The following is a 20,583-nucleotide window of genomic DNA, read 5'->3' on the forward strand; positions in this document are numbered from 1 at the left end:
TGCCACTGGGAGGTGCAGTCTGTTTTCCAAAAGGATTTTCATCATTAATACAACTAAGCTTCAGAAGTTAACTTGCAAAAAATTATTATAGGTTAAAAGAAATCCACCAGTTTGGCAGAAATGATGGTACTTTTAAGCGGTTAAAATGTCTGAAGACAAAGATTTCAGGACAGAAGTCTCTGCCATTACCAGAGGAGCCCAGTGGCCTGAGAAGCAGGGGAACTGGGTTTGATTCTCACCTAACCCTCCATTACCCCAACTACAAAATAAGTACCTGTATATAACATGTATACTGCTTTGATTGTATATCAAATCCCATCCCTTTTAAACCCAGGTCCCAGCCACAAAAAATTCCAAGGCATGCAGAAACTCAGGGAATGGAAAAAAGTTATTCATTTTCAATTAGTGCAATGAGGAAAAGTAAAGCCTGGAGGAAACCACTAAGAAACAATTTAGCTTTATTAAAACAAAAACCTGAATTTTCTAAGCACAAACTGTTTACATCTCAGAACAGTGGGTAAAAAGTGGTTAGTATAAAGATCATCAATTCTCAAATCTGAGTGCACTGGGAGATGTACTCTGCCGCTTCATTTAGTGCTTCTTTCTCAGCTTCCTACAGCAGTCTAGCACAGGTCTCATGGCTATCTGGCACCTACAGCTGCAGTCACGTCCACACGAACAGATCCCACGAGCACTAAGCAAAGCATAAGATCAGCAGTCCACACCATGCAGAACTCACACCAGGACCTCTGCGGATTTGCTGGTTCCAAGAGGGCAAAAGGAAGGAGGCATGTGCCAGTGTCTTATCTGACATATACAGCTCTTCATACCACACAACTGCTAGATGTTTCCTTGGCATATATTTACCTGGACTGCTACTTTTCTATGCTGTTCTGTTGGCACTAAGGCGATGATGTAAGTCTGTTCCTTAGGGTACCAGAAAGCTTCTGATACAGATACTGACCCAACTAAGGTTTCAAAGTCAAAAAAAGGAAGTAAAACTAAAAAGTGAGCGGGAGGGGCCAAAGGGAGGGCATGAATTGCACAAAAAGGCAGGCTCAGAAACAGGTGTCATCGCTCACTGTACCAAATACAGCATCTGGATTAAGAAACCAGAATGGCTGTTCCCGGCTCACCCCCTTCCCTGCAGACTACTTGGAACAGAGGGACTGGAGTCAAGTGATAGAGCTGTATTCCAAGTCATTCCCCCAGATATTAAACCTCATTTGTAATGAAAACAATGGGGACATTAAATAACTATCAAAGTTGAGCTGACTGGTTCCATTTCCTGTTAAGACATTGCACTCTATTAAATTGGGAGCCAGGCTGTCACCTCCCCACCCTACAAAAAGCTTTTCATTCATTTACTGATCTGTGCTAATCAAGATGTATTCCTCCTACAGACTTCTTGAGTATTTTCTTTCAACTGAAAACATATTCAAGAAACAGAAATCCTGCTAAAGTGATACAGGCAGCACTGAGAGGAAAAAAAAAACATATATTGAAACCAATCCTCCCTTCATCCCCCATCCTCAGGATACAGATCTACACCAAAGCTCATAGCTGCCCCCTCTTTCAATGCAGCGACTCCATGCTCCTTGGCAGCAACAAAGATAGATACTAAATCAGACAGCTTTGAATGCTCTTGGCTAAACAAAAGTTTATGGCACCAGAGAAAGGAAGAAGTGGTCTGCTAGGCAGCAAACCTCATTAATGGTTTGCAGAAATTTGTTTAAGGATGAAAACAGGTCTAAAGAGATGCCTGGGTAAATGTGCTGCTATTACCTGCAACTTAGCACAGATCCGCCTCTGTCTTTTCTCAGGCTGCCCTGCTAGCGGCAGTTCTTCAATAATAAAGAATTCTTTAGAGGGATAAAATCATGTTAGCTGCCTTGCTGATTAGGTTTCCTTCTGCTACCTAAATAGACTGCAGAAGCTACATCAATTCCCACAGGCCCCGCTTACCCTGCCTATGTCCCAGCCCAGGAAATGAGCAATAGAAAAATGGGTAATTGTGATTATGATCTCAGTAACACAGATGCATTCTTCCTACACAATGGGAACAAGAACACTACCTGGACAGGTCTCAAGCCTGTATTCCACCTACACTACCCTTTCCTTAGGGGCTGAAACCTTGCATTGATACACCACCCCGGAAGGGTTTTGAAAATTTCTCCAAGAGCCACTGTCAAGGGAAAAAATGCAGTTCTTATGTGTACAATACTAGCCCCAAAACCTAAACAGGCCCAGGAGGAAGATACAAAGGAAGAGGTCCATTTTCCTCCCCCCACCCTATCCCTGCACTGGTCTATGGTTGTACGATATCTCATTAACCCACCATATAAGTTATCGCACAACCTATTCTGCAGGGCTATACACAAGTAGTAGGAGGGAGGCCCCAATTATTACCCTCTTTTGCGGTATGGAGGAGGAGAAAGAAAAATTTAATCATTGACATTTCTCACGTAGAACCTCATAAAAGACCCAGTGCATTTCCTAGGTAGCCTGAGCAAGCTGTCGTGCTTTTTGCCTGATTGGACCTTTACTTCATGCCTGGCATATTCATGTCAGACCTCCTCAAAAGGACTCGTGTCCCATGCACATGCTGTCCATAGCCACAGCTGGGGACCATGGGACATTAGGAAAGGGGGTCTTGTACCATCAATGGCACCTGATAGGGTAAGATGAGGCAGAACAATGTGCTGCAAAGAATGATGGGGGAGTTGGAGAAGAGAGAGAAACAAAGTTCCTTATTCTCCGTTTTCACAATGACCTTGAGATCAAACTTCCAGAGTATATAGCAAGGAAATAGTGTGCATCAAGCTCTAGAGTCCACCAGCCACCAAAATAAGCTGACCTGAGGTAAGGCAATTTTCAAAACCTTGTACCCCAATATACCATCTTCTGCCAAAGGCAGTAGTAACCTTAAGAAAGAACAAATAAAGCCTCAAGCAACAGACCTCTTACACAAAATCACTAGGTGGGGAGACCCCCTCGCATACATTTCAGACTGTTAACTTACAGAGGTGGTTCTGCTGCACCTAGTCCAGTCACACATGCATCTTATAAAAGGCAGTATCTCCCCCACCCCCCCAGCATACTTCCCTTGCCACACTCATGAAGTCAGATTTTCTGTTCCATGACAAGGCAGAACTTAGCAAGAAAGAAAAAGCACCTCAGCTGGAGTAATTCAGGGCAAGAGAAAAAAAACATAGGCACAGAAAACTACCATAGGAAGAAAAGAAACAACAATATTCAAAAGAAAATAATCAGGAAGTAAAAATGAAGGCAGAATAAGCAGACACAGGAAGAAATACAAATAATAAAATTAGGCCAAGCAAGAGCTGCTGGTGATCAGAGATTCTTCTCCAGAACACTACCAGGTACAATTTTATCCATTCAACGGATATTGAAAGCTTCAGAAAAGAGAACAACCAGTTGAGCTTGCATGTCCTTCACAGGCAGCGGAGCAGCAGTGGGTGAAGCTCATTTGGGCTTGGTCTCTGCATCTGTAACCTGGCGAATGTAGATGGCATCATCTGGGTGCTCAATGTCATCCATCTCAAACATATAGGAGGCAGCGATGGCAAGGGTGCTGCCATCATTGCTGAAGGCCAGTGATGCAATGCTGGTGGGGTACCGGTGGAACTGGCATAGACGCTTCTTGTTAAAAGGATCCCAAATGTTCACAAATCCATCTGAGCCACCTGCAGGGATCATTGCAAATAGGTTTAGGAAGATCAAGCTAAAAGTATAGAACTTCTCAGTAACAAGACACTCCTAAACTCATACATTTTTATAATATGACTGTGCCCTAATTACTAGAAGAAACGTCCTTCTCAGCTTATCTGCACATTCTTAGCCCCCTATAGGAAGGGGTGGCATGCGGTCTGGAGCTTCAAGGAAATCAGTGAATCCCCAAGCCCTGTAATGCTGCTGCCTCGCATCTCTTTCTTCTCCTCACAGGTGCAGGACCTCTGCTGCAACTACCCCCCCCCCCCCACCCACACACACCGCAAGTCCAGCATTGCTCCTGATCCCCTTCCTCCTCTGTTGTTGGTCCAAGCATCTCTTCCATCAATACCCATGCTCTTTCAAACCTGCTTTTTCCCCTAGTAGCAGCAGCTATACACACACACTGGCAGCAACCACCCTGGAACCTTTCCTGTCACATCCTGCCCCTGTGCAAACCAAGTTGCATCAGATGGAGGCGGGATGCAACAGAGGAAAGGTTTCAGGGCTGGCTACTGACAGCATTTGTTATTTGCATATTGCTGCTGTCACCAGCGAACAAGTAGTTTGGAAGGACTGCAGGGAGGTGGGAGAGGTGCTTGGACTAGCGAAGGGGGGAGGAGGAGGGGCAGAAAAGGTGCTGGACCCAAGGGAGGGAGAGCTGCAGGACTCGGGTGGTAGTGGGCGGAGGGGGATAGGAGTAATGCTGGACTAGTGGGGGGAGGGGGAAGATGAATTACAGGGGGGAAAGCAACAGAGATGCTGTGGGACTGGGAGATGGAGGAAAGAGAGGGGGAGGGATGCTGGAAGCACAGAGGTAGAGGACACATGCTGAACTGCGTTGGGACAAGGGAATGAAGAGAGATGCCGGATGGAGAGATGTTGGTCAGGAAGAGGGTAGCAATGCTTAACTTGGGGGAATTTGGTTAGAAACACACAAGTGAAATGCTGGACATGGGGGAGCATAGGGACAGGGAGACAGAGGCAATGTTGGATACAGTGTGGGGGGGGGATAGGGAAACAGAAGGGTTATGCTGGACATTGCTGAACAAGGGGTAGCAGGGACACAGAGGGGAGATGTTGAAGGGGGCAGAATAGAGACATAAAAGGGAGATACTGAACATAGAGGAGGATAGGGACAGAGGATAGATGAAGAGAGAAGAAATGTCAAATGGACAGAAGACCCTGGCAAGAAAGTTAGGAAAGTAGACTCCAGAGACTGAACCAATACAATGAAAAATAAATAAATAAAACAAAAAACCACACACAAATGACAACAAAAGTAGAAAAAGCAAAAGTACTCCCACCAGTAGCAGATGTTCTCCAAGGTCAGCAGACCAAATATTCTCATACCTGAGTGATGTCAGAGCTCGGCATGGACACTGACTAGAAAGATCAAGAACTATCTAGTATAATTCCACCGTGGTGCCTTCCCACTCGACATGTGGGCATGGGTCCTTCAGTCCTTATTAGTTAAAAAAGACAACCCCAAGGGTGTGTGTGTGTGGGGGGGAGGGGTTATGTGAGAATACCTGGACTGCTGTCCTCAGAGAACACCTACTACAGGTGAGTAACTTTGCTTTCTCCTAGGACAAGCGGGCCGTCGTATTCTCACAGCTGGAAATCTCTAACTACCAGGCTCACCAAAAAACAATGATGCTAGGACAATAGGGACTGTAAACATCAAGGCCTATTATTAAATTCACCTGAAATAATTTGTGTACTAGTTATGGAGGTGCAGCTTGGAACAGAAGAAAACAGGGCCTAGGGAGGTGGAATTGGATTCTAGACACCAAACAAATTCTGCAGGACTGCTTGCCAAACCAGCTGTCTCGTCGGGTATCCTGCTCAAGGCAGTAATGAGATGTGAACGTGACCACATTGCAGCTTTGCAAATCTCCTCAATGGAGGCTGACCTCAAGAGGGCTACCAATGTAGCCATGGCTCTGACATTATGAGCCTTGACATGACTTAGCATAAGTAAAGGAGATGCAATCTGCTAGCCAACTGGAAATTGTGCGTTCGCCGATGGTTACCCCCATCCTGTTTGGGTGAAAAGAAAGAAAAGGCTGGGTGAACTGTCTATGCACTTTAGTCTGCTCCAAATAGAAGGCTAAGGCTTGCTTGCAATCCAAGGTATGTAGTACACTAAATGCTGGCAGAACAACTGACTGATTAAGATGGAACTCCGAAAGTACCTTAGGAAAGAACTTAGGGTGCATGTGGAGAACTACTCTACTGTGTTGAAACTTAGTGTAAGGTGGTCAGCTACTAGGACCTGAAGCTCACTGATCACCACCAGAAACACAACTTTTCAGGTCAAATACATCAGATGACAGGAATCAAGCAGCTCAAAAGGCGCTCTCCTCACAGTTGGAGGTTAGACGGGGGGGGGGGGGGGGGGGGGGGGTCCTCAATAACATCTACACATTAGTCAGCGTCCGCACCAGATGACATAACCCATATAAGAGTACAACTGGGCCTGCTTGTACTCAGAGAATTTACATTTTAGTTTAAAGTACGCTTTCTGGCACTTCAGTTATGTGGCCAGTGGACAATGATTAGCAAATATGACAACTTTGAAATTTAGTTTGGTGTACCATGAGGATCAGGTGAGCTTGAAAGAGTGCCCTGAAATTAAAAAAAAAAAAAAAAAAAAAAAGGTTTAGAACCACTGATTTAGGGCACTGACCTTTTGTAGGCAGGGTCTTTGTTTTGGAAGTTAGGACCTACAGCAAATCTACCATGCTAGCACTAAGTGACTTTTCTATATGGTTGTATAACCTCTCATTATGCCTTGTACTGACAGAGTTTATGTTGATGTTAGGGAGATTACACTAGAATCAGAAATTGTTTAGCTCTGCTCTACATCCATAATTGGAGGAGGGCCAGGGGGATCTTTGGATGCAGAACTTGTTTGACTTTAGTACTGTAAGGGGAAGCATGTGTGTGCTGGGGAACTGAAGAGTGCAACCTCCAGGCTTCCACAGCCAAAACATCTCCCATGGTCACTAAAGAAAGGGAAGTAAAGAGAAAAAAGGGTTATCACAGTCATGGAGGTAGGAGGAGAATGGATCTACTAAATCCGATACCTTTTTTTCTGGTCTAGTCAGGTTTAAGGGAGAGAAAGGGAAATTTAGGGAGCAAGACTGGAAAGAGAGAAGTGGGGACAGTGGAGAGAAAAAAAGTTAGTGTGTGGTGGCTTTGTGTCTTGAAATGGTAACAGAAGGAATGGAGGCAAAAGGAGGCACAGAGGGAAAGGGTTGGGGGAAGAGAGGGGGATTAGAGCTGGGGCAGGATGAAAAGAATGAAGGGGTGTGGGGTAAAAGGTGGGGTGGTGAGCAGAGTGAGGGAAGTTCAGCATTATTAGTGAACTGGCCACAAAGAAACCCCAGCAGTGCAAAGGGACAACCTAGTGGTCAGTGCAGTGGACTTCACATAAAGGGACCCAGGTATAAATCCCACCTAAACTCCTTCATATTGTAAAGTGAGCCCTCCAGGAACAGAGAAAACCTACTGTACCTAAAGGTCCACCACTTCAATAGCCCTCAAGCTTGCAGGTCACATACGGAAAAATTAGTTAATTACCTGATAATTTCCTTTCCTTTAGTCCCAAAGAAGGATCAGTCCAGATAAATGGGATGTGACCATCCGCCAGCAAGTGGAGATAGAGAACACTATTGAGCTGTGGCTTATAAGGTCCTGCGCATAACGACCAAGCCAGTACTCAATAACAAAGCAGTGAAAGAGTGACTTACAGTGAAAAATATTCAAGCCGCTAGATAAATAACCATGAAACAAAAGGCAAAACTCATGCCTTAGAAATAATTGAACCAGAACAAAACAAAACAAACAAAATTTCATAGAACATAAAAAAATCAAAACCATCACAGAAGGGTGGGCTCTGGACTGATTCTTTGGGACTAAAGGAAAGAAAATTATTAGGTAATTAACTAATTTTCCTTCCATTACGTCCAAAGGATCAATCCAGACAAATGGGATGAACAAAAGCAATCCTTAAGAGGGGAGGGACAATGATATCCCTGCCGCAAGAACCGTGGGCCCCCAAAAAAGCATTCACTCGAACAGACACATCCAGACGGTAATGCTTAACAAATGAGAAGACGACCACATCACTGACCTCTGCCAACGAAGTTGCCAAAGACCTGGTAGAATGAGCCTTAACATGTATGGGAGCAGAAAAAAAAGCCTCCTTAAGCTAGCTATAGAACTACGGTCGCTTTGGAGGCCAGCAAACCCTTCAGAGGTTCCACAAAGAAGACAAAAAGATGATCAGAACTCATATCGTTGGTAGCAGCAAGACAGAGCATAAAGACATGCTTCACATCCAACAGCCTCAGGGAAGTGCATTCTGCAGAATAGACCTCCCTGGAAAAAGAAGGAAGAAACACAATCTGACATGAAAAGGAGATACAATCTTTGGTAAAAAGGACAAAACTGTGCATATTGAAACCCCCAAGTAAGAAAAGCGGAGAAAGGGATCCTTGCAAGAGAGCGCTTGAATCTCAAACTCTCTGTGCTAATGAAACAGCAACTGCCTTTAAAGCGAGATCTTTGATAACTGCCGAACGACGAAGGAGCTCAAAGGGGGCTGACTGAAGAGCCTTAAGAACCACTTGAAGACTCCACTGAAGACTAATATTGCGGAGAAGGGGATGCAGATGAGCAACTCCTTTATGGAACCGCACAATATCAAGGTGAGCAGCCAACGAGACATTCTGTACTTTGTCTCTATAGCATGCCAACGTTGCCACCTGAACCTTGAGCAAATTGAAAGCCAAGCCTTTTTGAATCCCTCCTGAAGGAGAAAACATGAGACAAGGAAGCACGAAATGAGAGAAAAAACACCATGTAGACTAGCTCTCAAAAGTCCTCCACAGTCTAGCATAAGAAGTGGATCGCTTTCATGCTTGCAGCAATGTAGTAATATCATCCACGTAACCCTTTTTCCTCAATGCCCTCTCAAGAGCCAGGCTGTAAGACCAATGCGGGTGGGATCCTCTATAAGTATTGGACCTTGGTGCAACAAGCCCATCTGTGGAGGAACAGCCAATTGATGAGCTACAAGAATGACCGTCCCAGAATAATGAGCAATCCTGTGCAACGTCCTTCCCACGAGAGGCCATGAAGGAAACACATAAAGGAGGCCATCTGACAGCCAAGGCTGTACTAGTGCAAGCATTCTCAGAGAGTCCTTCTCCCTGAAGCAGCAGTAGAAACTGTGGACCTGCGTATTTAGTCGATGCCATAAGATCCAGAATTGGAAGGCCCCACTGTGCAGAAATGAGGTGAAATGCAGTCTTTCATAGTTGCTATTCTCCCGAGTCCATAGACACCCTGCTGAGGAAATTAGCTTGCAAGTTCAGTGAACCCGAAAAGTGGGACACTGAAATTATCAGAATGTTCAGTCCACTAAAAAAGAAGACATGCTTCCTAGGCAAGGGGCACACTCTTCGTTCCCCCTTGTCTGTTGATGTGGAGAATACTCACACAGGTCTCCTTCGAAGAAGAGGCACAAAGGCCAATAGAGCTTTCCGGACAGGCTGCAGTTCCAACTGATGGACCAGGAAGCCTCCACTCTCAACCAGCAGAACTGAACGGAGTGGTGGAGATAATGGGCTCCACATCTAAAGAGGCTAGCATCACAGGTGAGAACACACCAACTGGGAGTGCGCGCAGAAGCAGCCACCATGTCAGACTCTGTCTGGCTTGAGGCATCCATGGCACCAACTGGTCGTAGTTCTAAGAGACTGGAGACCACTGGTTCAACAAGGTAGGGGGCCAAGATGGAATTTCACCCAAGGCAGAAAATTCAAAGACGCCGCCATAGAACCGAGAACCTGAACATAATCCCACTTTCACGGGCAGGGAAGAGAGAAAAGCCTGAGAATTTGCCGTTTGAGCTTCAGCTGACGATGCTGAGGAAGCAGAACATAACAGTAGCCATACTGGGTCAGACCAATGGTCCATCTAGCCCAGTATCTGCTTCCAACAGTGGCCAAGCAAGGTCACAAGTACCTGGCAGAAACCCAAATCACGGCAACACTCCATGCTACCAACCCCAGGGCATAAGTAAAGGAGATGCAACTGACTAGTCAACTTGAAATTGGGTGTTTCATGGCTACTACCCCCATCCTGTTTGGGTGAAAAGAAACAAAAAGCTGGGAGGACTGTCTATGGCTTTAGTCCACTCCAGATAGAAGCTTAAAGATCACTTACAATCCAAAGTATGCAGTACACTCTTGCCAGAATAGGTATGTGGTTTTGGAAAAAAATGTTAGCAGGACGAATAACTGATTAAGATGGAACTCCAATACTACCTTAGGAAAGAACTTAGTGTGTGTGTGCAGAATTACTCTCGGCCAAATACTTCAGATGACAGGAATCAAGCAGCTATAAAGAAGCCTTCATTAGCTGGGTGAGGTCAACGCTATGAAGAGACCCCTTGTTCTGGGTGGTGAGGGTCAGAAAATAATTCTCTCTCCATGGATCTTTAAAGGATAATTCCAGAAGAAGAGGGAAACATATCTATCTTGGCCATTAGGGATTGATTAGGATCATAGTTCTCTGATCCTGCTTGAGTTTCAAGCAATGTCTTTTCCATAAGAGGCACTGGAGGATACACATACAGGAGACCCTCCCCCCCCCCCAATACAGGAGAAAGGCATCTGACACTTGATCTAAGCATGGAGCAGAACTGGGGGACTTTGTTGTTGGGATGAATGGCAAAAAGATCTACCGAGAAGTGTGCCCCACTCTCAGAAGATCTTGTGGGCTAACGCCCATGTTGAGAAACCACTTGTGCGGTCCCATGAGCACTGAGACTCTTCCTCATACTCAGAGCAGGCTGGGAGAGTGCGTCTGCCTCAGCTTAGAAGAACCATGTCCTTGCCCCAAAGGGCGCCAGGGTACAGTCCCCTACTTTCTGACTCTGGGGGAGCTTCCTCCCCCATTGTCGAGAGCGATACCATATGGATCAATGTTGACACCTGTCAAGGCGCCAGTGCTGTGGACGTCTGCAAAGACATAGAAGGAGCCTCACAGAGAAGCTGGCGTGGATCTGCTGCTCGTGCAAGTGCCCTTGATGCCTGAGTGATCTTGTTGTTATAGCATCTGCACCAGCTTCTCCCTGAGCATGGCTCGGATCTGCACATCGAAGGAAGGCTTCAGCAAAAGTGGGGGAGGCAACAGAGTGACAGTCTGAGAAGGTGCCTCTGTTGAACCGGTAACGGGGACATGGCTGATAGAGGCTCACACACTGGCACCTCTTCCAAAGAGGGGGAGCACTCCTCCCGGTGCCAGCGCTTTTCAAGTACCGGCAAAGCTGATGCCCCAGTGCTCCTTGCACAGTATGTCAAAGAGAACCTATGCTTGTGCTTCTTGGGCTTCCCCCAGTACAGCGAAGATACATACCTATAGCAGGTATTCTCCGAGGACAGCATGCTGATTATTCTCACATGTGGGTCGACGTCTGCGTTGGCCCGGGAATCAGCAATTTTGCAAGCAAAAAAAGTTAAAAAGTTTGCCAGAACCTTCTGGCGCACGCACTGCGCGCACAACTTGTCACGTGAGCATTCCCACTCAGTTTAATCAAAAAACAAATAATAAACAAACAACTTCTCCAAAGGGGAGGTGGGCGGGTTTGTGAGAACAATCAGCCTGCTGTCCTCGGAGAATACCTGCTACAGGTATGTATCTTCGCTTTCTTCGAGGACAAGCAGGCTGCTTGTTCTCACATGTGAGGTATTCCTAGCAACCAGGCTGACTCAAAACAATGAACATTGGTTAATTGGGCCTCGCAATGGCGAGGACATAACATAGATTGACCTGAAACCATAAACGTCTAACTGAGAGTGCAGCCTAGAAAAGAAAACAAAATGGGTATAGGGGGGTGGAGTTGGATTCTAAACCCTGAACAGATTCTGCAGCACCGACTGCCCAAACCGACTGCTGCGTCGGGTATCCTGCTGAAGGCAGTAGTGAGATGTGAATGTGTGGACTGATGACCACATTGCAGCCTTGCAAATCTCCTCAATGGAGGCTGACTTTAAGTGAGCCACCGACGCAGCCATGGCTCTAAAATTGTGAGCCATGACATGGCCCTCCAGAGTCAGCCCAGCTTGGGCGTAAGTGAAGGATATGCAATCTGCTAGCCAATTGGTGATTGTGCGTTTTCTGATGGCAACTCCCCTCCTGTTGGGATCAAAAGAAACAAACAACTGGGCGGACTGTCTAAAGGGGTTTGTCCGCTCCACGTAAAAGGCCAATGCTCTCTTGCAATCCAAGGTGTGCAAACTGCTTTCGCCAGGGCGGGTATGAGGACGGGGAAAGAATGTTGTGGCAAGACAATTGACTGGTTCAGATGGAACTCCGATACCATCTTTGGCAGGAACTTAGGGTGTGTGCGGAGGATTACTCTGTTGTGATGAAACTTGATATAAAGTGCATGCACTATCAAGGCCAGAAGCTCACTGACTCTACAAGCTGAAGTAACAGCCACCAAGAAAATGGCCTTCCAGGTCAAGTACTTCAGATGGCATGAATTCAGTGGCTCAAAAGGAGCTTTCATCAGCTGGGTGAGAACGACGTTGAGATTCCATGACACTGGTGGAGGTTTGACAGGGGGCTTTGACAAAAGCAAACCTCTCATGAAGCGAACAACTAAAGGCTGTCCAGAGACAGGCTTACCCTCTACACAGCGATAAGCACTAATCGCACTAAGGTGAACTCTTATGGAGTTGGTCTTCAGACCAGACTCTGACAAGCGGGGTCTGTGTAGGACAAGAAAAAGGATCTAGGGCCTTGCTGTCACACCAGACGGCAAACCTCCTCCATTTGAAAGAATAACACCTCTTCGTGGAATCTTTCCTAGAAGCAAGCAAGAGTCGGGAGACAACCTCTGAAAGACCCAAGGAGGCAAATTCTAAGCCCTCAACATCCAGGCCATTAGAACCAGACTGGAGGTTGGGATGTAGAAGCGACCCCTCGTTCTGAGTGATGAGTGTTGGAAAGTCCATTCTCCACGGTTCTTCAGAGGACAACTCCAGAAGAAGAGAGAACCAAATCTGACGCAGCCAGAAGGGTGCAATCAGGATCACGGTTCCATAGTCTCGCTTGAGTTTCAGCAAAGTCTTCACTACTAGAGGTATGGGAGGGTACGCACACAGAAGGCCTGTCCCCCAATGTAAGAGAAAGGCACCTGACGCTAGTCTGTCGTGGGCCTGAAGCCTGGAACAGAACTGAGGGACCTTGTGATTGATATGAGTGACAAAAAGATCCACTGAGGGGGTGCCCCACACTCGGAAGATCTTGCGGACTACGCCCATGTTCAGTGACCACTCGTGAGGTTGCATTATCCTGCTCAACATGTCGGCCAGACTGTTGTTTAGGCCTGCCAGATAAGTGGCTTGGAGAAACATGCCGTGACGGCATGCCCAAAGCCACATCTGGACGGCTTCCTTTTTTTAAAAATATTTATTAGATTTTTATACTTAAACAGAGATCATCTGTCAAAGTGAAATACAGCCATAAGCAAAAATGTAAAATTAATAAATCAACATCATTCAAGAGAACATTTTTAGCTTCTTTAGACCACAATAAAGTAAAGAAAAAGGGGGGGGGGGGGCAGGAATCAGAGAAGATTATTTAGGAATTAACATCACAATAATAGAGCACCTTACTTCCCGGTCTATAAACTACTTTGATAATTTTGAGTCTAGAAAAGATCTTAGCTGTTCTGGTACATAGAAAATATATTTTATCTGGGCCAACCATATTATACATTTACAGGGATAAGCTAGCAAAAAGGAGCCTCCTAAGTCAATATCTTTAGATCTCAAATTCAAAAATTCTTTCCTCCTTTGTTGTGTCGCTTTGGTAACGGTCAGGGTATAACCAGATTTTTTCCCCTCCAAACTGAGAGTTTGTGGTTTTGAAGTATAATCTCATGATTGAGTTCAAGTCCTGCTCAAAGATAAAAGAGACTATCAAAGTAGGTCTTTCAGACACTTTTTCTAAGGATTGTTCCAAAATTGCTGAGATATTAATCACATCAATTTCTTCTTTTCCTGTATCTTTTCTTTCTCCTTCTGCTCCTTTGGGTTTATTCGGAATATAATAAATTTCATTAATTGGTGGAATTGCTTCTTGTGGAATTTTTAAATTTTCTAGAAGAAATCTCTTAAACAAATCAAGAGGATTAAATCCAAGGAGCTTAGGAAAATTAAGTACTCGCAAATTCAGTCTTCTATTATAGTTTTCTATTTGTTCTATCTTCCTTCGTAGATCAGAATTATCTTTAACCACTACTGACTTGAACTCTTGCATTTGTAGTGCTTCACTCTGTAACGTTGTAACTTTTGCTGTTAAATCCTGTTTAACCAATTCTATCGAGTCTTCTTCAATCTTAAGGTTTAAAGTTTTTACCTCACCAGACGAAATCTGTAAGGTTGAATCCATTTCTACCAGTTTAAGCCAGATCTTATCTAGTTTCATCTCCGTGCTTCCCTCCAGAGCTTGTAGAATCTTCAGATCTCTGGGCCTCAGCGGCTCCAGTGGCAGAGTCAGTTCCCCACTAGGCTTCCCTCCGAACGCACTTCCGGCAGTCGTTTGGGTTGCTTCCCGATTCGCCAGGGTCGCTGGACACGGAGGTATTATCGATGTTGGCGGAGGAGAAAGGGATGTTTCAATCTCCAGCAGCTGTTCCGCTTCCCCGAATACTGCTGCAGCGGATCCTATTCTCCGTTGTTCCTGGGAAGTCACGGGGAAGAAGCGCTCAAGGCTTGCTTGTATTGGGGAGGAAGAAGTTGAGGTAGGCTGGGGTACTAGCCTCAACGCCCCTTTACGTTTTGAATGTGCCATTGCGATAGTGGAAACCTCTGTTTTCTATATTCCTTCAAAAAGCCGGCCAAGAGCGTCTTATACTGCACCCGATCCCGGCGCCATCTTGACACGCCCCCTGGATGGCTTCCTGATGCAGAGGGCGAGATCTAGTGCCCCCCCCCCCCCCCCCCCGTTTGTTGGTGTAGTACATGGCAACCTGATTGTCGGTCTGAATTAAGATTACTTGGTTGGACAGCCGATCTCTGAAAGCCTTTAGAGCGTTCCAGATCACTCTTAATTCCAGGAGGTTATCTACAGACCTTTTCCCTGAAAGGACCAGGCTCCCATCTACATGAGCTCCCCACCGCAGGAGAGATGCATCCGTCATCAGCACTTTATGTGGCTGAGGAACTTGGAATGGTCGCCCCCATGGTCAAATTGGATCGAATCGTCCACCACTGAAGAGAATTCCAAAAGCTGATGGACAGTTGGACTACATCCTCTAGATCCCCCACAGCTTGAAACCACTGGGAAGCTAGGGTCCACTGAGCTGATCTCATATGTAGATGTGCCATGGGCGTTACATGAACTGTGGAGGTCATGTGCCCCAGAGGACTCAACATCTGCCGAGCCGTGACCTGATGAGATGCTCGAACCATAGACACCAGGGACAGAAGGTTGTCCGCCCTTGCCTCGGGAAGATAAGCTCGAGCTGTCTAAGTGTTCAACAGGGCTCCAATGAATTCCAATTTTTGGACTGGGGTGAGATGGGACTTGGGATAATTTATGACAAACCCCAGTAGCTCTAGCACCCTAATAGTCATTCGCATGGACTCCAGAGCACCCTCCCTTGAGCCAATCATCAAGATAAGGAAACACATGCACTCCCAGTCTGTGTAGCGACGCTGAGACTACAGCTAGGCATTTGGTAAACACTCTGGGCGCAGGTGCCAGGCGAAAAGGCAGTACACGGTACTGAAAGTGCTGTGTTCCCAGCCGAAATCGAAGATACTTCCTGTGAGCTGGAAGTATCGAGATGTGGGTGTAAGCCCAGAGAGCATAGCCAATCGTTTTCCTGAATCATGGGAAAAAGGGTGCCCAGGGAAACCATCCTGAACTTTTTTCAACTAGAAATCTGTTCAGGGCCCTTAGGTCTAGGATGGGACGCATTCCCCCTGTTTTCTTCTGGTGGAACAGGTTCGACCGCTTGGGCCTGTAGAAGGGCGGAGAGTTCCTCTGCAAGTACCTGTTTGTACTGGGAACTATAAGAATGAGCTCCCGGTGAACAATTTTTAGGTTTGGATTCCAGACTGAGGGTGTATCCTGAACGGACTATTTGAAGAACCCACTGGTCGGAGGTTATGAGAGGCCACCTTTGGTGAAAAAAATATCAACCTCCCCACAACCGGCAAGTCATCTGGCCCGGACATTTTTTCTGAGGCTATGCTGAACTGGAGCCAGTCAAAAGCCCGTCCCTTGCTTTTGCTGGGGAGCCGCAGAGGCCTTAGGCGCACACTGTTGATGAGAACGAGCGCGCTGGGGCTGAGCCTGGACAGGCTTCCGAGAAGCAGGAGCATACCTACACCTAGCATAGGAATAGGGAGCACTCCTCTTCCCTCCAAAAAAACCTCCTAGAAGAGGAGGTAGTAGCAGAAGACGCCTGGCTGGAGAGAGAATCCATAGCATCATTGTGCTTTTTGAGCTGGTCAACCTGATCCTCTACTTTCTCACCAAAAAGGTTATCCTCCCGGCAAGGAACATCCGCCATCCGCTGCTGGACCGAATGATCCAGGTCAGAGACACGTAGCCATGAGAGTCTGCGGATCACTATACCTTGGGCAGCGATTCTGGATGCTACATCAAAAGTGTTGAACGTACCCCCTGGCCAGGAATATTCGACACGCCTTCTGCTGCCTGACCACCTGGCGAAAGGCTCGGCCTGCTCCGGAGGGAGCGCATCAACCAAGCTAGACAGTTGCCTCACCGAGTTCCGCAAGTGGATGCTCGTGAACAGCTGGTATGTCTGGATTTTGGCAGCGAGCATAGCGGCCTGATACGCCTTCCTCCCAAAAGAGTCCAAGGTTCTAGATTCTCTGCCTGGGGGAGCCGAGGCATAGTCCCTAGTACTCTTAGCTCTTTTGAGAGCGGAGTCCACCACCATGGAATTGTGAGGTAGCTGAGACTTCATCAATCCAGGTTCCCCGTGGATCAGATATTGGGATTCAGTTCTCTTCGGGATCACGGGGTTAGAAAGAGGGAACGACCAGTTTCACATAAGGACTTCTTTGAGTACATTATGCAAAGGAGCCATCGCAGCCTCTCTAGGTGAAGAAGGATAATCCAGGAACTCGAGCATCTCAGCCCTGGGCTCATCCTCAACCTCCATAGGGAAGGGAATAGCCACAGCCATTTCCCAGACAAAGGAGGTAAAGGATAGACGGAGACAGTCTCCTTTCTGGTGGAGAGGAATGTTCAGAAGGAATCCCATAGGACTCGTCAGAAGAAAAGTACCTGGGATCCTCCTCTTCCTCCCACGAACGCTCATCTTCAGTATCGGACAAGACATCTCTCAGAGTAGTCCAAAACTGAGCCCGCCTCGACGCCGAGGAACGACGTCCTTGATGGCGGTGCCGAGAAGTCGACGCCCACCTGGACTCCAGTGAAGCTTCCTCCACCGACGTCGAGGGACAGTCGACCTGGGTGGCAGCCGAAACAGATGCCACAGATGGCACAGAGGTCAGGGACCTCACCACAGGCGAAGGGCCAGATACTGCTGCAGCACACAGTATGGAAGGCGCAAGCACCCCCGACACCGAAGCAGACTGGCGCAGTAACCCTCCCAGAAGCTCTGGAAGCAGGGCCCTGATGCGCTCGTCGAGAGCCGCCATCGTACAAAGCTGCGGGGTCGGTACAGGAGCTGGTGGCAGAATCTGTAGAGGCTCGGGAGCAGGTACGGGGCTGCTAGACCGATGCATTGGCACCTCCTGAAAAGAGGGAGAGCGATCCTCTCTGCACCGACGCTTCTCGGGTGCTGAATCCCTCGACGTCCCGGAGCTCCTGGCACCGTGTGCTGAAGGAGAAAAATGACGGTGCTTCTCCACCTTTGCTCGACGCCCATCATCAAGACTCCTCGGTACCGACGAGGAAGACGTGGAATCCTCACTTCTCCTCGGGGCCGGGTCCAATAAAGATCAATCCTAGGGGGCCTGCATAACAGGAGGCCTCGAGACAAGTGAAGACCCACTCAATGCCTCACTGCTCCCAGCATGAGTTGGTCGTTCCGCAGCCATTACCTTAGCTCCCGACGTCGATGTGTCCCTTGATGTTGACGCCACCGACCTCAGTACCGATGTCGATGGACCAGAGTGAGCCCCAAAAAGCTTCTCTCGTTGGGCTTCTCGAGATGCTTGCGTCTGTTTCTTCATGTGAAGACACAGACTACAAGCGGCTGGGCTGTGTTCGGGCCCATGGCACTGGATACACCAAGCGTGGGTATCGGTACCTGAGATAGTCCGGTTGCAACGAGTACAACGTTTGAAGCCGCTGGGTGTCTTCGATGACATGGAAGAAAAAACAGCTTCGGCAAAATCAAAAGATGCGATCATGCCTGTTAAAAGGAAAAAGGGCACGAAAAGAAGGGAGCAACCCGGTCACGTCGAAAAACAAAGGAAACTTAAAAAGGGGCAAAAAAGTAAAGAAAATTATGGGAGTTTTTTTTTTTAACTATAAATTCTACTACAAATAAGATAGAAAAAGAAAAAAGTAGGTCAGAAAACTCTTTCCTGGGCCTGCGAGGAGCGGGAAAAAACGCGACCGCACCTCACCGCGGAGAAAAAAATAACTGAGCGGGAACTCTCACGCGACGGGCGGGAAGACTCTGGAAAGATTTTTTTTATATTTTGCTTGCAAAATTGCTGTCCGATTCCTGGGCCAACGTGGACGTGGAACCAATGTGAGAATACAACGACCTGCTTGTCCTTGGACAACAATTTTTTCACAAATGTATAACTGACTAGGTTCACCTTCCCCCTAACCCCCCCGAACAGTCCAGATTTTCAATTTTGAAAATACAGCTTCACTTCTAGGAAAAAACCATTATTAACCCAACAGCAGTAGCTTGCTTTTCAGTCTATTCATGACTATCAAAGAACACAAACAGTATTCCATCAGTCATCTCTAAAGCAGGGAACATTTTAAGAAGCCTGGTACAGTAAGTAGAGCTGGTGATAGTTTTATCAGAAGCAGGGACTGGATCCTCCAATCATGACTTAATACTTCTAATCCTTACTGGAATATGGTCAGAAATGGCAGAGACGAATACCAACCTGTGGCAAATGTGTTGTGAAGGTTGTGGAAGGACACGGCATTGACTGGATATATCTGCTCAATGTTATTCTCCTTAAGACGGTGGCATTTGAAAGCATACTTCTTCTTTTGAATCTCAAGACTTGGGTCCAAGTATTCCACAGCAACACGACCCTCTATGGAGCTCAACACATAACCCTACAAACACACATATAAACAGCATCATCTATCAATATAACTTTCAATACACAACTTTATAAACACACTGCTATTTGGGCTTTCCTAAAGATATTCTGGTAACTTCCACTGCTAACCAGGGTGTCAGGATCTCTACAATGATTATAAAATAGGTCACCAGTTTATGTAAATTTTCATACATATTCAAAAATATATATAGTTCCCAACTGGATGTTGGGCCCTGCTCCAAGGAAAGGGGACTTGCTTATTTAATGCCAAGAAGAAGTCAATTTGTACTGATGGACTATAAGGGGTCCTTTTACGAAGGCATGCTATTAGCGAATGCTAAATAAGACGCCTATTATATTTCTATTGATGTCTTATCAGTTAGCATGCACTATCCGTTAGCGCACCTTAGTAAAAGGACCTCCATATCTTTCTTATATAATAAAACTCACCCTCAACGTTCTGAAGACACTGACGTCACTTCCGTCACTTCCTTCAAGATGGGTTCGAAGGGTTCGTGGTGGTGAAGCCACCGAAATCGCCAAATCTCGGGGCCCCGCCCTCACGTCAAACGTGATGACGTCGAGGGCGGAGCAATGGCGTCACACACTGAGGGCGGAGCAATGGCGTACGGTGCGTTCAGGAGGTGCGGAGCAATGGTGTCAGAACGACGAAGGGGTCGGTAGGTAGGGAGAGAGGGAGGGAGAAAGGGGGGGTGTTGGGGAGGAAAACCTTGCTAGCGCCCGTCTCATTTGCTCCAGAAACGGGCCTGTTTTACTAGTTTTAAATAAAATGAACAGGGGTCATCTGATGCAGCGGGGCTGAGAGATCAGGTAGGCTCTTAGCTCCCGCGCCCGCTCTCTTATCCACCTTTACAGATTCTCTTTTCCTTGATCACTCTCTGAGCTAGTGTGGGAAGTCACCCTCGGGGTTTTTTTTTCCAGTTGGTTGAATTGGTTACAGGTGTGAAATGTTGACCAAACCACAGTGAAAAGACAAAGGGTGAGCACAAGATGGTGACACCATGATGGCAGATACGGCAGGTTCATCTTCTCCTACAGCTTGGGCTGCTTGGACTGCAGAAGTCTACTACTACTTATCATTTCTAAAGCGCTACTAGACGTATGCAGCGCTGTACACTTGAACATGAAAAGACAGTCCCTGCTCGACAGGGCTTACAATCTAATTAGGACAGACAAACAGGACAAACAAGAGAAGGGAATATTAAAGTGAGGATGATAAAATAAGGGTTCTGAACAAGTGAATAAGGGTTAGGAGTTAAAAGCAGCATCAAAAAGGTGGGCTTTTAGCTTAGATTTGAAGACGGCCAGAAATGGAGCTTGACGTACCGGCTCAGGAAGTCTATTCCAGGCATATGGTGCAGCAAGATAAAAGGAACGGAGTCTGGAGTTAGCGGTGGAGGAGAAGGGTGCAGATAAGAGAGATTTACCCAGTGAACGGAGTTCCTGGGGAGGAATGTAGGGAGAGATGAGAGTGGAGAGATACTGAGGAGCTGCAGAG

At 46.8% G+C, this 20,583-nt stretch overlaps 1 protein-coding gene across 1 annotated transcript in view; it reads right to left on the reverse strand.

The window, feature by feature from the left end:
* Positions 1 to 945: 945 nt before the first annotated feature.
* Positions 946 to 20,583, reverse strand: part of BUB3 (BUB3 mitotic checkpoint protein) — an 86,261-nt gene continuing 66,623 nt past the window's right edge. The window contains exons 6-7 of the mRNA XM_030202560.1: positions 18,900 to 19,077; positions 946 to 3,707 (exon numbers count right to left, since the gene is read on the reverse strand). Coding sequence (XP_030058420.1) covers positions 3,487 to 3,707; positions 18,900 to 19,077 — 399 coding nt within the window. The 3' untranslated portion in view covers positions 946 to 3,486. The remainder of the gene's footprint in view (positions 3,708 to 18,899; positions 19,078 to 20,583) is intronic.

The sequence above is a fragment of the Microcaecilia unicolor genome, chromosome 5 (assembly GCF_901765095.1).
Source record: "Microcaecilia unicolor chromosome 5, aMicUni1.1, whole genome shotgun sequence".
In the NCBI taxonomy this organism is placed as follows: Eukaryota; Metazoa; Chordata; class Amphibia; order Gymnophiona; family Siphonopidae; genus Microcaecilia; species Microcaecilia unicolor.